Source organism: Lepidochelys kempii, chromosome 8 (genome assembly GCF_965140285.1).
Source record: "Lepidochelys kempii isolate rLepKem1 chromosome 8, rLepKem1.hap1, whole genome shotgun sequence".
Lineage (NCBI taxonomy): Eukaryota > Metazoa > Chordata > Testudines > Cheloniidae > Lepidochelys > Lepidochelys kempii.
Genome location: NC_136387.1, coordinates 70,217,145 through 70,234,494, shown reverse-complemented (window position 1 = coordinate 70,234,494; position 17,350 = coordinate 70,217,145). Strand labels below are relative to the sequence as shown.

General features: G+C 41.6%; 1 protein-coding gene across 7 annotated transcripts in view; it reads right to left on the bottom strand.

Annotated features, from left to right (window-relative positions):
- The window catches only part of CDC14A (cell division cycle 14A), a 127,600-nt gene that overhangs the window by 87,274 nt on the left and 22,976 nt on the right, over positions 1–17,350 (bottom strand). For 6 of the 7 annotated variants that reach the window (XM_073356909.2, XM_073356911.2, XM_073356914.2 and 3 more), the window contains exon 4: positions 7,158–7,250. In XM_073356909.2, the coding sequence (XP_073213010.2) occupies positions 7,158–7,250 (93 nt within the window). Of the gene's footprint in view, positions 1–7,157; positions 7,251–16,640; positions 16,669–17,350 lie in introns of all 7 variants that reach the window. The other variant, XM_073356912.2, reaches the window with a different exon arrangement.

Here is a 17,350-nt window from a genome sequence, read left to right as displayed (position 1 = left end):
AGGTTAAGCAGTTTCATGCCCAGTAGTATTCATGACTCCTTCCTCTAAAAATCACTTTCAATAATATGGTTTATTAATTGACTTGTTTTGCAAATAAGTCTATTTATAAATAGATATTGACCAATGCAAGTTTTTATATTTTTACAACATCCAACTGTGGAGGAGTACTTAACCAAACAAATGGCTCTTGCTTGGGAGAGCTTATAATCTATTGTTAAGAAATATTACTTGTGAAGGTGTCAAACGTGGGAAGGGATGGCATGAGGATGAACGAGGGCAAGAACCCTTCCCATCTTTGTTTTTCTCAAAACACATTTACAGTGCAAAAAGTGATTGACAGTTACACAACACTAACCCATTTAGAGAATATTAGGGTAACACTAGTGGCAATGAAATGAGAACTTATTCTTCCCTACTACTTAATAAGTCTAGCAACAGGCACCTCCCTTCAACTTTGAGCTGTATCAAGGAGGATTCAAGGACCCCTACTACTACTTTCTGGTATATTCAAGTCTGGCTAAGTCACATGTAGACCCTAACTTTAGGATATACATTACTAGACCATCTGACTGGCTCTTATCTACACAATCTGAATAAGTCCCCATATAGAAAGCATTCGATTAACACACATTATGTAATTCTATATTTAAAATAAAAGTTACACTTTCTAGTTTTAATTGGAGATAGAATTATTAAAGTGTAAAGAAAAAAGACCGGTTTGAACACGATGACTAAGCATTTTCCCCCAAAGGCTAGTTACAGCTTGAAAGGAGGTTACTTCTTGCATACTCAGTGGTGAGTTGGAACTGATTGTTAAATTTAGAAGCCCTTTTAGAACCGGTTGTCCCACGAGGAACAACCGGTTCTAAAAGGGCTTCTAAATTTAACAACCGGCCAAAAGCGGCGCCTTAGGTGCCAACTCCATGGATGCTCTGGGGCTGGAGCACCCACAGGGAAAATTTGGTGGGTGCAGAGCCCCCACCGGAAGCTCCCCCCTTGCCCCCGGCCCCGGCTTACCTCTGCTCCACCTCTGCCCTTCAGTTACGTTCTGCTCTGCTCTGCTTCTCCGTCCCCCGCAGTGGTTTCCCACGAATCAGCTGTTCGCACGGGAAGTCTGTGAGGGCTGAGAAGCAGGCAACGGCTTTGCACTCAGGCCCAGGGAGGCAGAGGCGAGCTGGGGCGGGGGGCCATGAGGAGGGCCGCCCGTGCCGCAGTAGGTAAACCGGGGGGCAGGCGCAGGGGAACTGCTCCTCGCTCCAACTCACCTCCGCCTCCCTGGGCCTGAGCACGAAGCCGCCTGCTTCTAAGCCCTCCCAGGCTTCCTGCGCGAATAGCTGATTTGTGGGAAGACGGGGCGGGAGGAGGAGGGGGAGGGGAGGTGAGAAGCAGAGCAGGGCGGCGCGTTCAAGGGCAGAGGCGGAGCAGAGGTGAGCCGGGGCAAATTTTCCCTGTGGGTGCTCCAGCCCCAGAGCGGCTGCTCTCCTTGTTAGCTACGCTACCCCACCCCTAGGAGCTGGAGAGACCTGCCGGATGCTTCCCGGGAGCCGCCACAGGTAAGCACTGCTGGGACTCCCCACCTCGCCCCCCGGCAGGTCCCTCTGGCTCTTAGAGGCGGGGACCCACTACGGTGGCCCATGAGACCCTCCTGCCCGGTTCCAGGGGCAGTCAGGGGACAGGGGTGGATGGGGCAGGAGTCCCGGGGGCAGGCCATGACCCCCTCATGGGGTGAGGAGGGAACTGGTTGTTAAGATTTTGGCAGCTCATCACTGTACATACTGCTTTAGTAATGCATATAAAAGTTAAGGATGGATTGCCTCTATCCTGTGAAGAAATAAAATGAAAGATATTCAAAATGTGAGTTAAATGAATTTAAGCACAAACATTTAATTCTGCAACATTATGGCGGGGTCTTTTTGCCATGCCTGAGAGGCTACAAAGGAATATAAACAGACCTTGAAAGTGCAAGTACAGCAGAGCCTCTTTACAGACCATGCACTGTAAAACTGCTGGTTCCCTAAAGTGGGAAGCTAGCTAAATTATCCAAATATGGAAGTTTTCTTCACATTATTAGTTAATTCTGAAGAGATGAATGAGCAGTTGCATCTTAAGAACAGAGAAGTCAATGCTAGTTACCAAGACTGAAATAATAATGGCGACTAGAATAACAGTGCAAAATGAAGGCATAACACATGATTTAGAGACAATTCAGAGGATTATTTAGAAGAGGAGAGAGAGAAAAGGAACCACCTAAACCAATTTAACAATTACTCTGGCTCTAAACTGGAGTCTTCAGCCAGGACTGCTGTTGGGGTATGTCTACACTGCAGGTGGGAGTGAGCCTCCAGCCTGGGTAGACAGACTTGCTCTAAATTGGCTCGAGCTAACATACTACAAATAGCAGCACAGACTCTGCACCTTGGGCTCGCAAGCCCACCCAACAGCTTGGCTGCCATGGAGGATTAGCCACTGGGCCGACGAGGCCCATGCCCAGGGGCCCCAGCCAATTGGGGGACTGTGGAAAAAAATGGGTACCCTCAGTCTCTCAGGGAGCAGACGGAGCAGGACAGAGCGGCTTTCCACCCTGTGCTCCAGGTCCTGCCTCAGCAGCTGGACACTGCCTCCTGGGTCTTACTGCCTGTTTCCTCTACAACCATCAGTACTGGGTTGGGGGTGGGGGGCAGAGCAAGAGAGGGTGCAGATAAGAAGAAGGGGAGAAAAAGGGGTAGGGAATCGGGAAGAGAAGGGGATATGGGAATGGGCAGGGAAGCAGGAGCCCAGCAGGTGGTATTCCCTGGGCAGCAGCAGCCCCAACCGCAGCAGCAGCTGGTGCCAGAGTGGTCGCCAGCAGCAGATGGAGCTCCCCTGTTACGCCGTCCTGTGCCCCCCACAGCACCACTGTAAGCAGGTGGAGAAAGCCAGGGAACCAGGGGGACTGGCTTCAGCGTGCATGCATGCTTTTCTTCCTCCCAAATATAAACAGTCAAACTACACCTATTGCCTAGGGTGGCCAATTTTGGTTGGACATATTCCTGGCGGTTTCTTCACATGACAATCTTTAATTAAAGATTAATCTTTAATTCCTGGAGACTCCAGGCCAATCCTGGAGGGTTGGCAATCCTACTATGGCCCCAGGATTGGAGATCTAACTCCTGCTACAGCCTCAGGGCTGGGGGAGCTCTCGCTTCCCGCTTCAGCCTGGGGCCATAGCAAGGGGGTGGGATACAGAGCTTCTCTTGTATGGGGGCCGCAGTGGGAGGGGGGACAGAAAGGAGCCAGGTTGCAGAACTGCAGTGTGGGGGGAAGAATGGGGCAGACCATGTGTGGAACGTGGTAGGGGAAGGGACAGAACAGGGTGGGGCCGTAGGCATGGCCACAGGCAGATGGGGCAGAGCTGCAGATGGAGGGGGTGGGGAGGGCCCCCCCTCACTTGCTCTGGCCCTGGAACCCACAAAACCTTAATCTGCCTCTGCCTGGTTGTCTGGGCTTGGGTCACTAGCTTGGGCAGCTGCCTGAGGCACAATACCTACAATGCAATTTTTTTGAGCGCTAGCATGAATTTGTCTACCCAGACTGGGAGGCATGCTCCCTGCTGGAGTGTAGACATACTCAAACTCTTTTCCTCCCCCAATACCACCACCACCAGATGCTCTGATCCTGGGTTCCCACCTTTAGGCAGTTTGGGGGTGGAGAAGATTAGAATTTGGTTTATGTTCCTGACATTTAAGGGAAGAGAATTGGGGCTAGAGTTAAAAGACCCTACATGAGTGAACACGGATTTTGTCCCTCTCCCTTTCCCCTCCAGGAAAGTCTCTCATGAGATCAGTAAGAAATTCAGATTAATATCCTCTTCATAACCTTGGGGGGGAGGTGTACCCCACTTTCCAGTCTCAATGGGTTTGCAAATGAGGAAGGTAGTACCCTTATGTATAAGAGGATACATTTGGAGATTAGTGGAGGGATAGACAGTCAGTCATGAGAAAGTGGTTTGTTCTGTTATGCAACTCAGAGCAAGACTCATGGGATTAGTGTGAAACTCTGGGTTTCTCTCACACTTGGGCCAGACTGAATTGTCAGATCTCAGTGGCAGACATGCAACTGAGGTAGCATGAAGTGGTGTGTCCCCTTATTGCTAAGGGTCGGATTCAAAATTGTGGTGGAACTGCCGCCTTCATCTGGGGGATGATGTTGAGATGGACCCTATACTGACAATGACTTGCACTGAATGCACTTACATAACAACTCAGCTGCAGACACTGTTTCCATTCAGTGGCCACATTAGGTGGATGCAAATGACAGAACAATGCTACTGCACGAGGATTTCAAAGGTATGTGGTAGGATTTGAATCCTTAATCCAGGCCATAAGGGGGAGAAGATTACATCTTTCATGTGAGACCCAGCCTGGAATAAAGATAGGACTGATGTCAGCACCACAGCACTTCAGGACATTATGCAAGGATGCTGAAGTTCCTCACTGAGGTGGCCGATAAGCTAGAATACTAACATCCATATTGATGACAGTTCTTATGACACAGCTCAGTAGTTCATGGCTAGAGCGCCGTGAAGTTCTTTTTATAGTTTGTTTTATATTTCAGAAATTTCAGGAATTTATATTTCAGGAATTTCTTATTTCGTTTTATCCATTAAAACTGTTTTATTTCTTTATTACATTCTGAGGTATTTAATGTCAATCACCACATATAAATAACAGCATATAAATCCTAGTTTATCTACACAACATCATTTTATTAAACATTATTAAAGGCCTTGAGATACTCACCAACAACTATCATAGTTAGCTACACCAAAATACCCCAGACAACTCCTTAGGGTCCCCCCTTGAAGTTTACCTAGTACTGCAGCCCCCTAAACAACCCCAACTTCTTCATACCCACTGATGGGCACCACAGATCTTCCTAATCTTCCTGCTTCCTTCTCCAGCACTGACTCCACCCCCGTCCTCATCTTTATATCACCACGGAGCCCTCCCTCAGGCATCCTCATCTCCCCTTATACGTCCCTCCTCTCCCACTGAACCTCATCCTACCAGCTCCCCAATGAGCCCCAGCAAACCCTCCCTTTAATTATTTCCCCTCTCCAACTGAGCCCCAGCTCCCTCTAAGTCCCAGAAACCCCTTCCCTATTCCCCCTTAGATAATTCCCCCTCCCCCACTGGTCCCGCCCTGTGGAAGTGGGTAGGAGGGCATCATGATGACTAAGGGACAACTGGCCCAAATCTGACTGAGTGGCACTGCAACCCTATGCTCCACGTCATAACACCCAGACCAGGGAGCCAGTAGCCACATGGTGACCAGGAATAGAGGCCCATGTATTTTTGCATTTGTACAATACCACAAAATAAAATAAAACCTTGAAATTAAAAACTTACAGTTTTTAATTTCATGTAGTTTTTGTTAAGGTTTTATTTTATTTTGTGGTATTGTACAAATGCAAAAATACATGGGCCTCTATTCCTGGTCACCATGTGGTTAATGGCAGTCTTCATATGGCTGACCACTCCCCTAAACTGCTTCTATGCATTCAGAGTAATATCTCGACAGAACAGGAACAAAAGCCATACCTTCCATTTGAGTTTAGATCAAGAGTACTAGAACTGCTGGGGATGCTCTATGTTGTGACCTGTGCTTTGGACCCCAAATCCTTCTCTGGTACTCACTGTGTCTTTGCTTAAGTTTGCCTATCAGTGAAGCTGATACAGCTTTAATTTATACCATCTATTTCAGAAAGCTACCTCCTATCTCTTTTGGAGAATAGTCTGTCCTCAGTTTAGTTGTTTCCCTCCTGGTAGAGATCATAATTATAAGTTTGTTGCTTTCTTAGAATTCTGGATCCAGTCTTGAGCATGGAATCAAGGAGAAGTTATCTACCCTGAACAGTAACTGGAGTTCTTTGAGATGTTTCTTCCTATGGTGCTTCATTATGGGGGGCATAGGGCCCAGTCGTACCTGAAGCTGAGCGCCTATAGGGACATTACTTGAAGAATGTCACATTCTTTCCAACCCACAGATATCTCCAGTGTTTCCAAAGAGTTTTTGATAAATTTTTCGTGACAACCCTTTCTCAGTGGCTTAACATTCAGATACACAAATCCACTTTGGGGTAAAGCTTGGCACTAAAAGACCACAGGATGCTTGGTTTAATACTCTGTTTTAAAACCAAGCTTTTAAAATTAAAATTACTATTTGATTAAAAAGAGAATGACACAGTAAATTTTACAAGAGTTTGCAGTTATCCGCCACGACCACAACTACAAAAAAACCAAACCCACCCCTCATTCATAAGTCAGATCCTTTTGCTTGCTCACACAGTGTGATCATAATACTCAAAGTGTGACAATTTCCTAGGTCAAAGAATTATTTGCAGTTAAGGGAAACTAGATTGTAAGGGAAAAAGGTCCAAATTAAACAGCGCTGCAGTAATGGTAGATAAATTTTCTATTCTTAAGACTTCTTTCAGAATTCTGGCATAATGCCATTTGATTACCTGTTCTGATTTCCTTTGAGATATATATTACCTGTCTGAGAAATGTATAAGCTTGATATCTACATTAGTTTTTCTGATGTGGGATACAGAACAGATTAATGTAGAAACTGCTACAGAAATAATTCACTTACAAAAGATAAGCAATTGGAGCTTACCATTAGAGCAAGAAATACCAATTGCTAGAAAAATCTATGACTTATCCTCTAAAAGAACCAAGATCTCTCCCCATATATCTCATGTACTGCATAAACGGAATATTAATTCGATCAGGGTCTGTACAGCTCAAGGATAATGGAAAAAAGTCAGTGTACTTAACTGTATTTGCATTATAAATTAAAATCTGTAATCATCTTTGTTATTCAGTTAGTTCAGCTATAGGACAAACACTTTTGGATACCCATTTTAATTACTGATTACATAAACAATTCATACTGAAATTAAACTTTAAAAGACCGGAATAGGCTACTATAGGAAAAGCAACTCCATCAAAGTTCTAAATTACACCTTGAAGAAACAGTACAAAGAGCTAGATTACAGAAGATTGAATGACAGTCTCACTATTTCACTGAAGTCTATGTTTAGCCACAGTTTTACATGGCAGCAAAAGTGTCTGCTCAGGGAAGGACAGAGGTGTATATAAACAAGTGATACTTACTGCATATGACCCTATTAAAAATGCTGCATTTGCTCGTTTCCGTTGATCAAAGCTGGTATAGTGAACTATTTTCTTTCTTGATAGACTGAAAGACTGTATAAAGAGAAAGGAGAGGGATGTGTCAGCTACATTAATTACAGTAAGACACAGGATTTACAAAAAGCCAGAGCTTTAGAAAAAATCATTTTCAATTTGATAAAATAATTAAAAATATTATGAGGTGGGTGAGGTAATATCTTTCATTGGACCAACTTCTGCTGGTGAGAGGGTTCCGGAGTCCAGGCTCTAGCTTGAGCCTGAATGTCTACACCACAACTAAACAGCCCATTGGGCTCAGGCTGAGTGAGTTGGCATGGGCCAGCCATGCGTTTTTAACTGCCGTGTAGACATACCCTTAGCATTAGGCCTAATCTTATTTGCTGCATTGATTTTACTAATCCTTCTAAAACCATCTGAAAAGAAACAGTTAAATAATTGCACAGATGAGGAGATACAAGTCATAGTGAATAAGTGTCTAAAAACAGCAATATTTAGTTCACAAGGATTCTCTTTATAATTAAATAAAGGAACACCAATGATTACAATATCTCAGCAAGAATGGAAATCTCAGAAATCCATAACGGACTTAAAACCGGAACAGTGTTAGTTAAAGCACATGTGAACCACAGTGATGTAGTGATATTTAGTTCACTCAGTGAATAAGTGTTGAATCACTGAATTTATAATATTGATATTTTGTCATTCCATGTCATAAATATAAAGGGAAGGGTAAACACCTTTAAAATCCTTCCTGGCCAGAGGAAAAACCCTTTCACCTACAAAGGGTTAAGAAGCTAGGATAACCTCGCTGGCACCTGACCAAAATGACCAATGAGGAGACAAGATACTTTCAAAAGCTGGAGGGAGGGAGAAACAAAGTCTCTCTCTGTCTGTGTGTGTGATGCATTTGCTGGGAACAGAAAGGAATGGAGTCTTAGAACTTAGTAAGTAATCTAGCTAGATATGCATTAGACTGTTTAAATGGCTGAGAAAATAAACTGTGCTGAATGGAATGGATATTCCTGTTTGTGTCTTTCTGTAACTTAAGGTTTTGCCTAGAGAGAGTCTCTATGTTTTGAATCTAATTACCCTGTAAGGTATTTACCGTCCTGATTTTACAGAGGTGATTCTTTTACTTTTTCTTCTATTAAAATTCTTCTTTTAAAAACCTGATTGCTTTTTCATTGTTCTTAAGATCCAAGGGTTTGGGTCTGTGTTCACCTATGCAAATTGGTAAGGATTTTTATCAAGCCTTCCCCAGGAAAGGGTGTAGGGTTTGGGGAGGATTTTTGGGGGAAAAGACGTTTCCAAGCGGGCTCTTTCCTGGTTATATATCTGTTAGACGCTTGGTGGTGGCAGCAATAAAGTCCAAGGGAAAAAAGGAAAATAGTTTGTACCTTGGGAAAGTTTAACCTAAGCTGGTAAAAATAAGCTTAGGAGGTTTTCATGCAGGTCCCCACATTTGTACTCTGGAGTTCAGAATGGGGAAGGAACCTTGACATTCCATAATTCCACTAAATTGTGTAAACTTCATATCACAATGCACCTTCCAGACAGATAAGCTTGGATTTTTACACTGCAAATGTGTGTTAAGCAATGTTTGTGGAGACTTGATTTAGAGGGAGCAAGTTTCTTGACTGAAAACTTTTGAGGAATACTGCACACTACTACAGATTTTTGCAGCATTGTCAATTAATTTAATTGGTGCTAGCCATACTGACTTTTCATACATAGTGAAAATAAAACTTAAGATACAGAAGTTTCTACAAGGGTTCATATGAAAGCTTTAAATACAAAAAAGCATTTCTCTAAAAGAACCAAAAATAGCCAGCAAATTTAAGAGAAACTTATTGTAATACATTCATCAGTTTTTTTTTTTTTTTACTCCTGTCCTCCATAGGACTAGCCCCTCCAGCAGTGGATCTGTTTGTATGTTATGATAAGCTGGTCTTATTCACCACTGCTTCCACAAGAGGATAAACAGTGTGATTTAAATTAATGTGACTGGAGTACATCTAAATGGGACTATAATCCCCCAGAGTGGGGGAGGGGCATCCTCACAGATTACAACAGGTCATGCTTGGAGACAGACAAGCATGACCTGCTTTATATTTATTATATGTGCACACCCCCATCTTCTATGGCATTCAACGGATATTAAAATCTGACAAGTCACACCCAATAGCTCAAGAATATAGGAATAAGCTTTTTCTTTATCATACTGGCATCCAGCATTCTGTGATTTTGACCAAGTCTATTATGGTCTAAATCGGACAAAATTACAGTAATAGTGCCACACAAACAACAATTGTATTTTATCGTCTACATCTCTTATTTTAAATAATTCATAGCAACATAATTTACAGTTCTTTTGAAATACAATTCTTTCTATAGCCAAGAGCACTTTGGAATTTGCTTTATTTAAAAATCATTTTAAAAAAATTGTTTAGTAGTCATGTAAAAACCTCCTCTACCTAAACAGCAATCTTTTTTTTTTTTTTAAACAGGGTGATAGACTGCAGTAATATACTACTACTGATGGCATTATTGTTGTACCAAGTGGGGGGAGGGAGGGGGAAAGAGAGAAAACACTCTCATTCTCAGAAGCATCCCTGACATTTAAGGTAAACTATTGGAATATAGAATTTTCATTGCTTCCATGCCATTTAAAAAAAATGGAAGAGAGAGCTACACTTCAATCTCTATGGACTCAGATTTCTATACTATACATTTAGATCAATTTTTGATAAGCTTAAAGCTTTAAATAAGATTGAAAACTGGCTTTGAATAACTGGCATGAAAAACTCATTTACAATACAGCAAATGCTGAGGGAGATTTACAAGATAAGCATTTGAATTGAAAAAAGAAAAGGAGTACTTGTGGCACCTTAGAGACTAACCAATTTATTTGCGCATAAGCTTTCGTGAGCTACAGCTCACTTCATCGGATGCATCGAAAGCTTATGTGCAAATAAATTGGTTAGTCTCTAAGGTGCCACAAGTACTCCTTTTCTTTTTGCGAATACAGACTAACACGGCTGTTACTCTGAAACCTGTCATTTGAATTGAAGATTCCAATAGATTCAGAAATGTGGAACACTACTACCATGCTATATCACTACTTTGCTATGTAAAAATCCCATTCATTTAGGAACAATGACAACAAGTACTGGCCAAAATGACATTGTTACAAGAACACTACACCAGGGGTTCTCAAACTGGGGGTCGGGACTCCACAGGGGGTCGCAAGGTTATTACCTCAGGGGTCGCGAGCTGCTAGCCTCCACCCCAAACCCTGCTTTGCCTCCAGCATTTATAATGGTCTTAAATATATTTAAAAAAGTGTTTTCAATTTATTGGGGGTGGGGGGTCACACTAAGAGGTTTGCTATGTGAAAGGGGTCACCAGTACAAAAGTTTGAGAACCACTGCACTACACTACGTATCTGCACTTAACTTCTATATTCAGCTCAATTCCAGTTTCACCACAATTGCTGAAGTTATACAGACGAGAATTAAATGCAGTAGATTATATTTAACATATTAAGCCATTAGACTCCCAGTTCTGCAAGCTGATCCATGTGGGCAGAAACTTAAAACGCATGTGGAGCCCTCTGAGATCTGTGGATTTTCACAGAGGTCCACTGCTTAGATCAGCTTACAGGGCCAGGCCTTTAGTTATGATAAAACACTTGGCAAATACTATAAATTACTGCTAACAGAATACCTACATTTTTTTCTTTACATGTGTAAAACTTTAAAAAAAAAAAAAAGTGTTCAGATTCCTTTCAGCTTGTTTTTTAAAAAGTCTATATAGTACCACATACCAGTTGTTTTTAAATATGTAAAGAAAGATTTAATATGTGTAATTCAAAAAGAATGCTCTTCCTCTGTTTTCCTAGGATACCACAGTTTGGATGTTACAGTAGTAAAACTCATGAATATCAAGATATATATTTTAAAAAAAAAACAGTTAACTAGCCTTAGTCCACATTCTTCAAATGCTACAAAAGTGCTTCTTTATTCAAAATCATAATAATGAAAAGTTACTTATTTTAGTAATTAAACTAGAGCTTTTACTCTACACAAACCATCAGTTTCTCAATTAGTGAGGATGCAAAAGTCCACTTAACACAACATGACAATAGTGCTATACATTTCACGGTAAACTCTGGAATATGCTCAGACTATTTTGAAGTTAAAACACATCTCTAACAGGAAGTCCTTTTGTAATATAAAAACATATGAAAAGCAACATGCTAGTTCTAGTTTTAAGTAAAGAAAATCTAACTCATTCATTTACACCACAGAATTCCAAAATCCAGATTCCCAAACAAGTTCATACTGTTAAATTATTTAGAGAGATCCAAGACAAAAGAAAATGCCAGAAGTTTTAGAAATTCTCATTTATGCTGCGACTAGATTAGCATTTCATTAGGACGGTCACTGGATGATGTTGTCACAGTATACTACTCAATCAATATGTCATAGCCCTTGCATTGTTCAGCATGAAGATATTGCTTTGCATTTAACAGAAAATTAGATTACTACAAGAAAGAACTGCAAGTTCAGATAAATCTCAGGGAAGTTTGCAAACTATCTACAAACAAATCACAGTTTAGAGTATGAAGCCCAAAAGCTCTGTGCCATGCTAAAAATAAAGTTTGCAAGTAATTTTTGTTATAGCAATTTCATTAAGTCAGATTTACTTAGCAGACTAACCATGCAGTGCTATACTACTGTTTGCTCTATTTGTTCTTCACTTGTTTGAAGAAAAAAAAAAAAAAGTGCGCCGTTGAGTTTCTCTGAACAATCAAGCTCCACAATATCGTAATGTTAAAGTGGGTTAAACATTTCACCAAAGCTCAATTTCAAAGAGCAAACAGGATATTATGATCAAGTATTCTTGTCTTGCTGTTGATTACTTAGAACAGCATCACATCATCTCCATAGCAATCAGTGATCAAAACACAAGGAATGAAACAAGGTCAACAGGCTCTCTTATCAAGCTTAACCTCTCAGTGCTTTACCTACAATTTTTTTCTTTTCTTTTTTTTTTTGTTTTGGAGAAAAGATATCCTTGAATAAGTTCTGACTATACAAAAAAGTTCATTTTTTAAAATCCACCACCAGAATATTACAATTGTTTGTGTTTTAAAAATGTTAATCTGCTTTTGACACTGGCCAAGCCACACCTTAAAAAAAACCCACAACTTTTCTCCCAACCATGTTTAAAGACTAAAAGTAGCCAATTGTTAAAAACAAACACCTGCCCCCGCACAAGTTGTGACGAAATGGGGATTTTCCCTTTTTATGTTATATGTGAGTCTTACTGTTGAGCCTATGAGTTTTACTGATCTGCATGAATGTGTGCTTCAGTTTCCCTGTGTGCTGCACCAATACCTCAGTGGTGGTAATAGGGGTTTGTTACTTTGGCTGAGACCTCTGGGGCAGGTGAGGCTGCTCCAGCTATCTGCATGGCCCTTTGTAACCTGAGACCCAGTGGGGATGCAACCAGGTGGCTCTTTGCCCAGGGACAAAGACAAGAAGGAGGAGCAGGAGCAATGGGGGTGTCAGTAGTCCGGTCACCGGAAGCTGGGCTGTCTGCTTGGGGGGACTGAAAGAGAGGGAGTCCAGGGCTTCCGGCCCAGGACTCCCCAAGATGGACTTGGTTAAAAGTCACTGATTTCTGTGCTAACAAGTTCTGTCCTACGCTGTGTTCCTGTCAGCTAATAAACTTTCTGTTTTACTGGCTGGCTGAGAGTCACATCTGATTGTGGAGTTGGGGTGCAGGGCCCTCTGGCTTCCCCAAGAGCCCTGCCCGGGTGGACTCGCTGCGGGAAGCACATGGGGAGGAAGGGGAGGCTGAATGCTCCGAGGTCAGACCCAGGAAGGTCGAAGCTGTGTAAGCTTCTTACCCTGGCGACAGTATGCTCAGAGAGGGGAGGCACACTACCCCAGAGTCCTGACTAGCTTCCTATGGAGTAGTTCTAGAGCACTGGCCCAGTGACTCTGTGACACAAGTACACACACAAATACAGCTGAAGTACAACTTCTCAGAAGCCATTTAACTTATTTAAAGTTCAATGTTGGTTATAAACAGACATGCTCCCAAGTATTGTTCATTATATTAAATATACATGACTGTATATCAAGGAATTAAAAAATCCCTAAGAATAAGGGAATATTTAAGTGGAGACCAGTATTTGATGGAATGTAGCTGTCACTTAATAACTTTTTAAGCATATTTAATTTGTATTTCAATTGGGGAACTGTGTGTGTGTGTTTTATGAAAGGAGGTTTATCAAATGTTGATTTTTTGCAGTAGTTTCCAACTGACATTTCCATAATCTATCTCCACTTTTAGGTTGGATATAAGGACTAAGGCTTTGTTTCTATTATACATGGAGCAGGACTCAACACCATCAGACACTTGACGAGAGATTCTCAGCCTGGAGACTCAGTGGGAACAAGAGTGTCTCAATATTTCTGCTCCCAAAGGCAGCTACCCTCATGGGAGGGAGGTGTTACAGGTCCCCACTCCCCAAAGATTCTGCCTATTTCATGGTAATTTGGAGAAGAGATAGAACATCACAGTGAGGCTTCAGACTACAGCTGTTTAAGGCTGCAAGTTTGTCATGGAGGTCACGGATTCCATGATTTTCCATGAACTTTGCAGTGGTCGGTGCGTTTGGCTCAGGGGCAGCTCAGACAGATCCTGTGCCAAGTGTACCAGCTGCTGCTGGGGCAGTCTTGGGCAACCGTGTGCCCCCTCCCCCCCAGCATACTCCCCAGCAGCAGAAAAGCTTTGGGTGTGGGAGGGGGCAGGGGGTTGGGGCCCGGGATGGGGTGAGGCAGGCTCTGGGTGGCACTTACCTGGGTGGCTCCCCAGAAGCTGTGACGTCCCCCTCATCCAGCCAATGGGAGCTGCGGGGCCAGTGCCCTGGGCAAAGGCAGCGCACAGAGTTGCCTGGCCATGCCTGGCCATGCCTCTGCCTAGCAGCTGAGCAAGGGGGACATCGCAGATTCCAGGAGATTGGGAATGGTGAGATCCCTAATGGAGTCTCTGGAGCTTTTCTATTTGAGGCAAAAATTTTGCTTGGAGTAGGATTTATTTAAACCCATATAAACCAATGTATTTTGTTGGATACACTTGTTCACTTTCAACCATCCATTACAGTCTTATCGGTTACATGCAGAATGCCTAAAGAAAAATGCAATGGTTAAAAAGAAAAAAGTTGTCTGGGACTTTTTGCACAACAGAAGAATATTTGAGTAAGACAGACTACTAGCTCAAGTGGATAACACCTCTGGCATTTTCTCTAACAGAAACCTAAAACAATTTTAAGAAGCTGAAGGCTTTCCATTTCTCTTTGGTGCATTTTTGAGCAGAGGGTAATCATGACATTTTCCACACTCCAGTTTGTCCAGTTAAATATTTGTATCCCACACTTCCTTCATAAGGAGAGATAACTGTAGCATACATAGCCTTTTTTAAGCAAAGTATGTAAAAACAAAAGGCTCACAACAACAAATAGCCAATATATTAGCTACTTATTTGTTATTCACATAAGGAAGTCACTATTCCAAAAAGCTGCTAATAAGACCACACACTTACTTAGTCTTATTTCACACACTAATCTCAAAACCTACTCTCTAACAAGGAAATCTGGATTTTACTTTTAGACCGTGTTTTGACAGGTAAAAAAAGGGTGCGTTTTTCAATTGTTAGCTCAACTGAATTTAATAAAGAAAATCATTTATTCATATCTGAATATTGGTGACACCACAGCAGACTTTTTCAGAAGCGCTCTCATTCCATTGCCAGCTCTGAGCCCTTAGCACCTAAACTCCCAGTGATCTGCCGCACGTACTTTCTATTAAATTCCTTGCTGAGTGTCCCCTGCTACAATGACCCACCACCACTCCTTCCATGACGACTTTCTCAGGGTTACTTCCATCTCTATACCTGATGTGACCAAAGTATGTAGGCTTGTGCCTGTTGATTTCCGACAGCAGATTCTACATCTGTCCAATAATATTTCTAACAAGTATGTGTCTTCTTTTCCATCCAGGAGATATGCAACAGTCTTTGCCAGCACCATATCTGAAAGGCTTCATTTTTCTCTTCTCAGTAGCATTAATTTCCTATGATTCAAATCCATAAGACACTATGGAAAAAATTATGCTTTCACTAGTCAAACCTTCATACATTAAGATGCCATGGTTTTTCCAAATGTCCATAAGAGAGGCCATGGCTGACCAAGCCATTCCTAGTCTTCAGATTTCTTCAGAACCGCCTCCTTGGTTGGATATGTATGATCCTAGATGACTGGATTCTATCTACTGCCTCTCAAACCTGAGCACTAATCTTGATTCCTGTTTGTATCTTATTTTATTAATCGTGTAAATGTGCATGCACTTAGTTTTTACTCATTCAGGAAGGGTTCATATCCCTCACTGTTTTAACAGACTCCACAATTTAATTGTATTATATCAGTGGTTGTAGCAAAGAGTACTTTGTCAGTGTGTCTAAAGTAGGTTAAGAAGTGTCCATTAATGAAAATCCAAATTGCATCCACTTTGGCAAAACGTTCCAGGGCTTGTCTCACAATAAATTCTGTGTACATGTTGAAAAGGTTTGGGAAAAGTATATACAAAAAAGGCATGTATGTGTGTGTGGCACCCTGCCCAGTAAAAAAAAACCACTTGCTGTCACCTGCTGCTATTCACACTGTAATCTGTCAACGTTAGACTTGCAATGAGTTCAGTGAAATGCTTTGGAATCTCCATGTCTGCAGTATCCTCCAAAGGTGATCATGTCAGATAGTACTGAATGTTTCAGAGTAGTCAATGAAATACACAATCAATGGGTGATTATATTCCCCCCCTGCATTTTTCAATGATGTGACAGATGTGTGTGGTCTGATAACTTTTGCCTTGACCCGCTCTGAGCTTAACACAATTGAAAAACCCCATTAAGATGTAGGTTAACACATCTGAAGGCTAAAAATGCAGCCAGCTAACATGGCTTCAGATGTATTAGCCTGTGTCTTGATCATGCTTTCAGTGTGCTATGCTAACTCAATTGAGTTAACATGATTTAAAACACACACACATTTTTTGCCAATTAAAAGGGAAGATTTAAAGGGAGCTCCACTAAATAATACTTATTTTATTTATGTAAATTCTCAGAGCCCAGGATTGCCTCCCCAATTCCTCTAAGATTTAAGGTATTTTGAGGACCATTATACTAGACTGCTTTCTCCTTCCTAGAATTACTGTCATGAATAGTTAGACAAGATGAGGGAAATAGATATAAACAAGTTTAAAATGGTGTTAATGTCTGAATTCCAAAAGAGGGAGAATTTAATACAGAGTACATTTAACATATAATAAAAAGTGGATTATTTTAAAACAAAAAAACCCCCACGTACAAACATACCACAAGCAGACGACTTGGAGTCCACATACTGTAAACAAAAGGAACAGTTTAAAAAAAAAAGTCACTAGTCAGTACCTACAGGAATTTCTAGCCATAGAAAAAGTAACTTCAAGTTCAGTTTTTTCCTAAGACAAATCATATAACCCTTATGTAAACTAACTACAGCATCTTTAAAGAACATTTTTCACCAACCAACCAAATGCCCAGACCTTAACAGTTCAAACATGTAACATTCCCCAGTAAGGTCCTCACTTTCAGTCTCTACTACTGCAAAATTTTCCCCTCTGACTTCCACACTACCCTCTTCAGCATGTATAAAATGCTGTAGTTAAAAATCTCCCTGGCCTATCATTTTAACCATGCTCCCCCCATATGAATCTCTCCACTGGCTTCCCCCTCTGCCACTATATCAAATTCAAGCTTCCTGTCTCAGTTGTCAATGCCTTACATAAATGCTCCATCCCTATTTATCTGCTATTGTCTTGCTTTGAATCAGCCCTCCACTTCTAGGATGACAGATCCAGCCACCTATTTATCAACTGCTTAATTCCATACTGCCTTCTGTCATGAAACGTCCTTCCTGATTTTTAATTAAAATACCCGCACCCACTCCACATTTAAGTCCATTCCTAAGACACACTTCTGTTGTGTTGCATATGGAAAAGACTCACTGACTTCTACCAACAAGAGAATTAATGCTTCAACTTTAT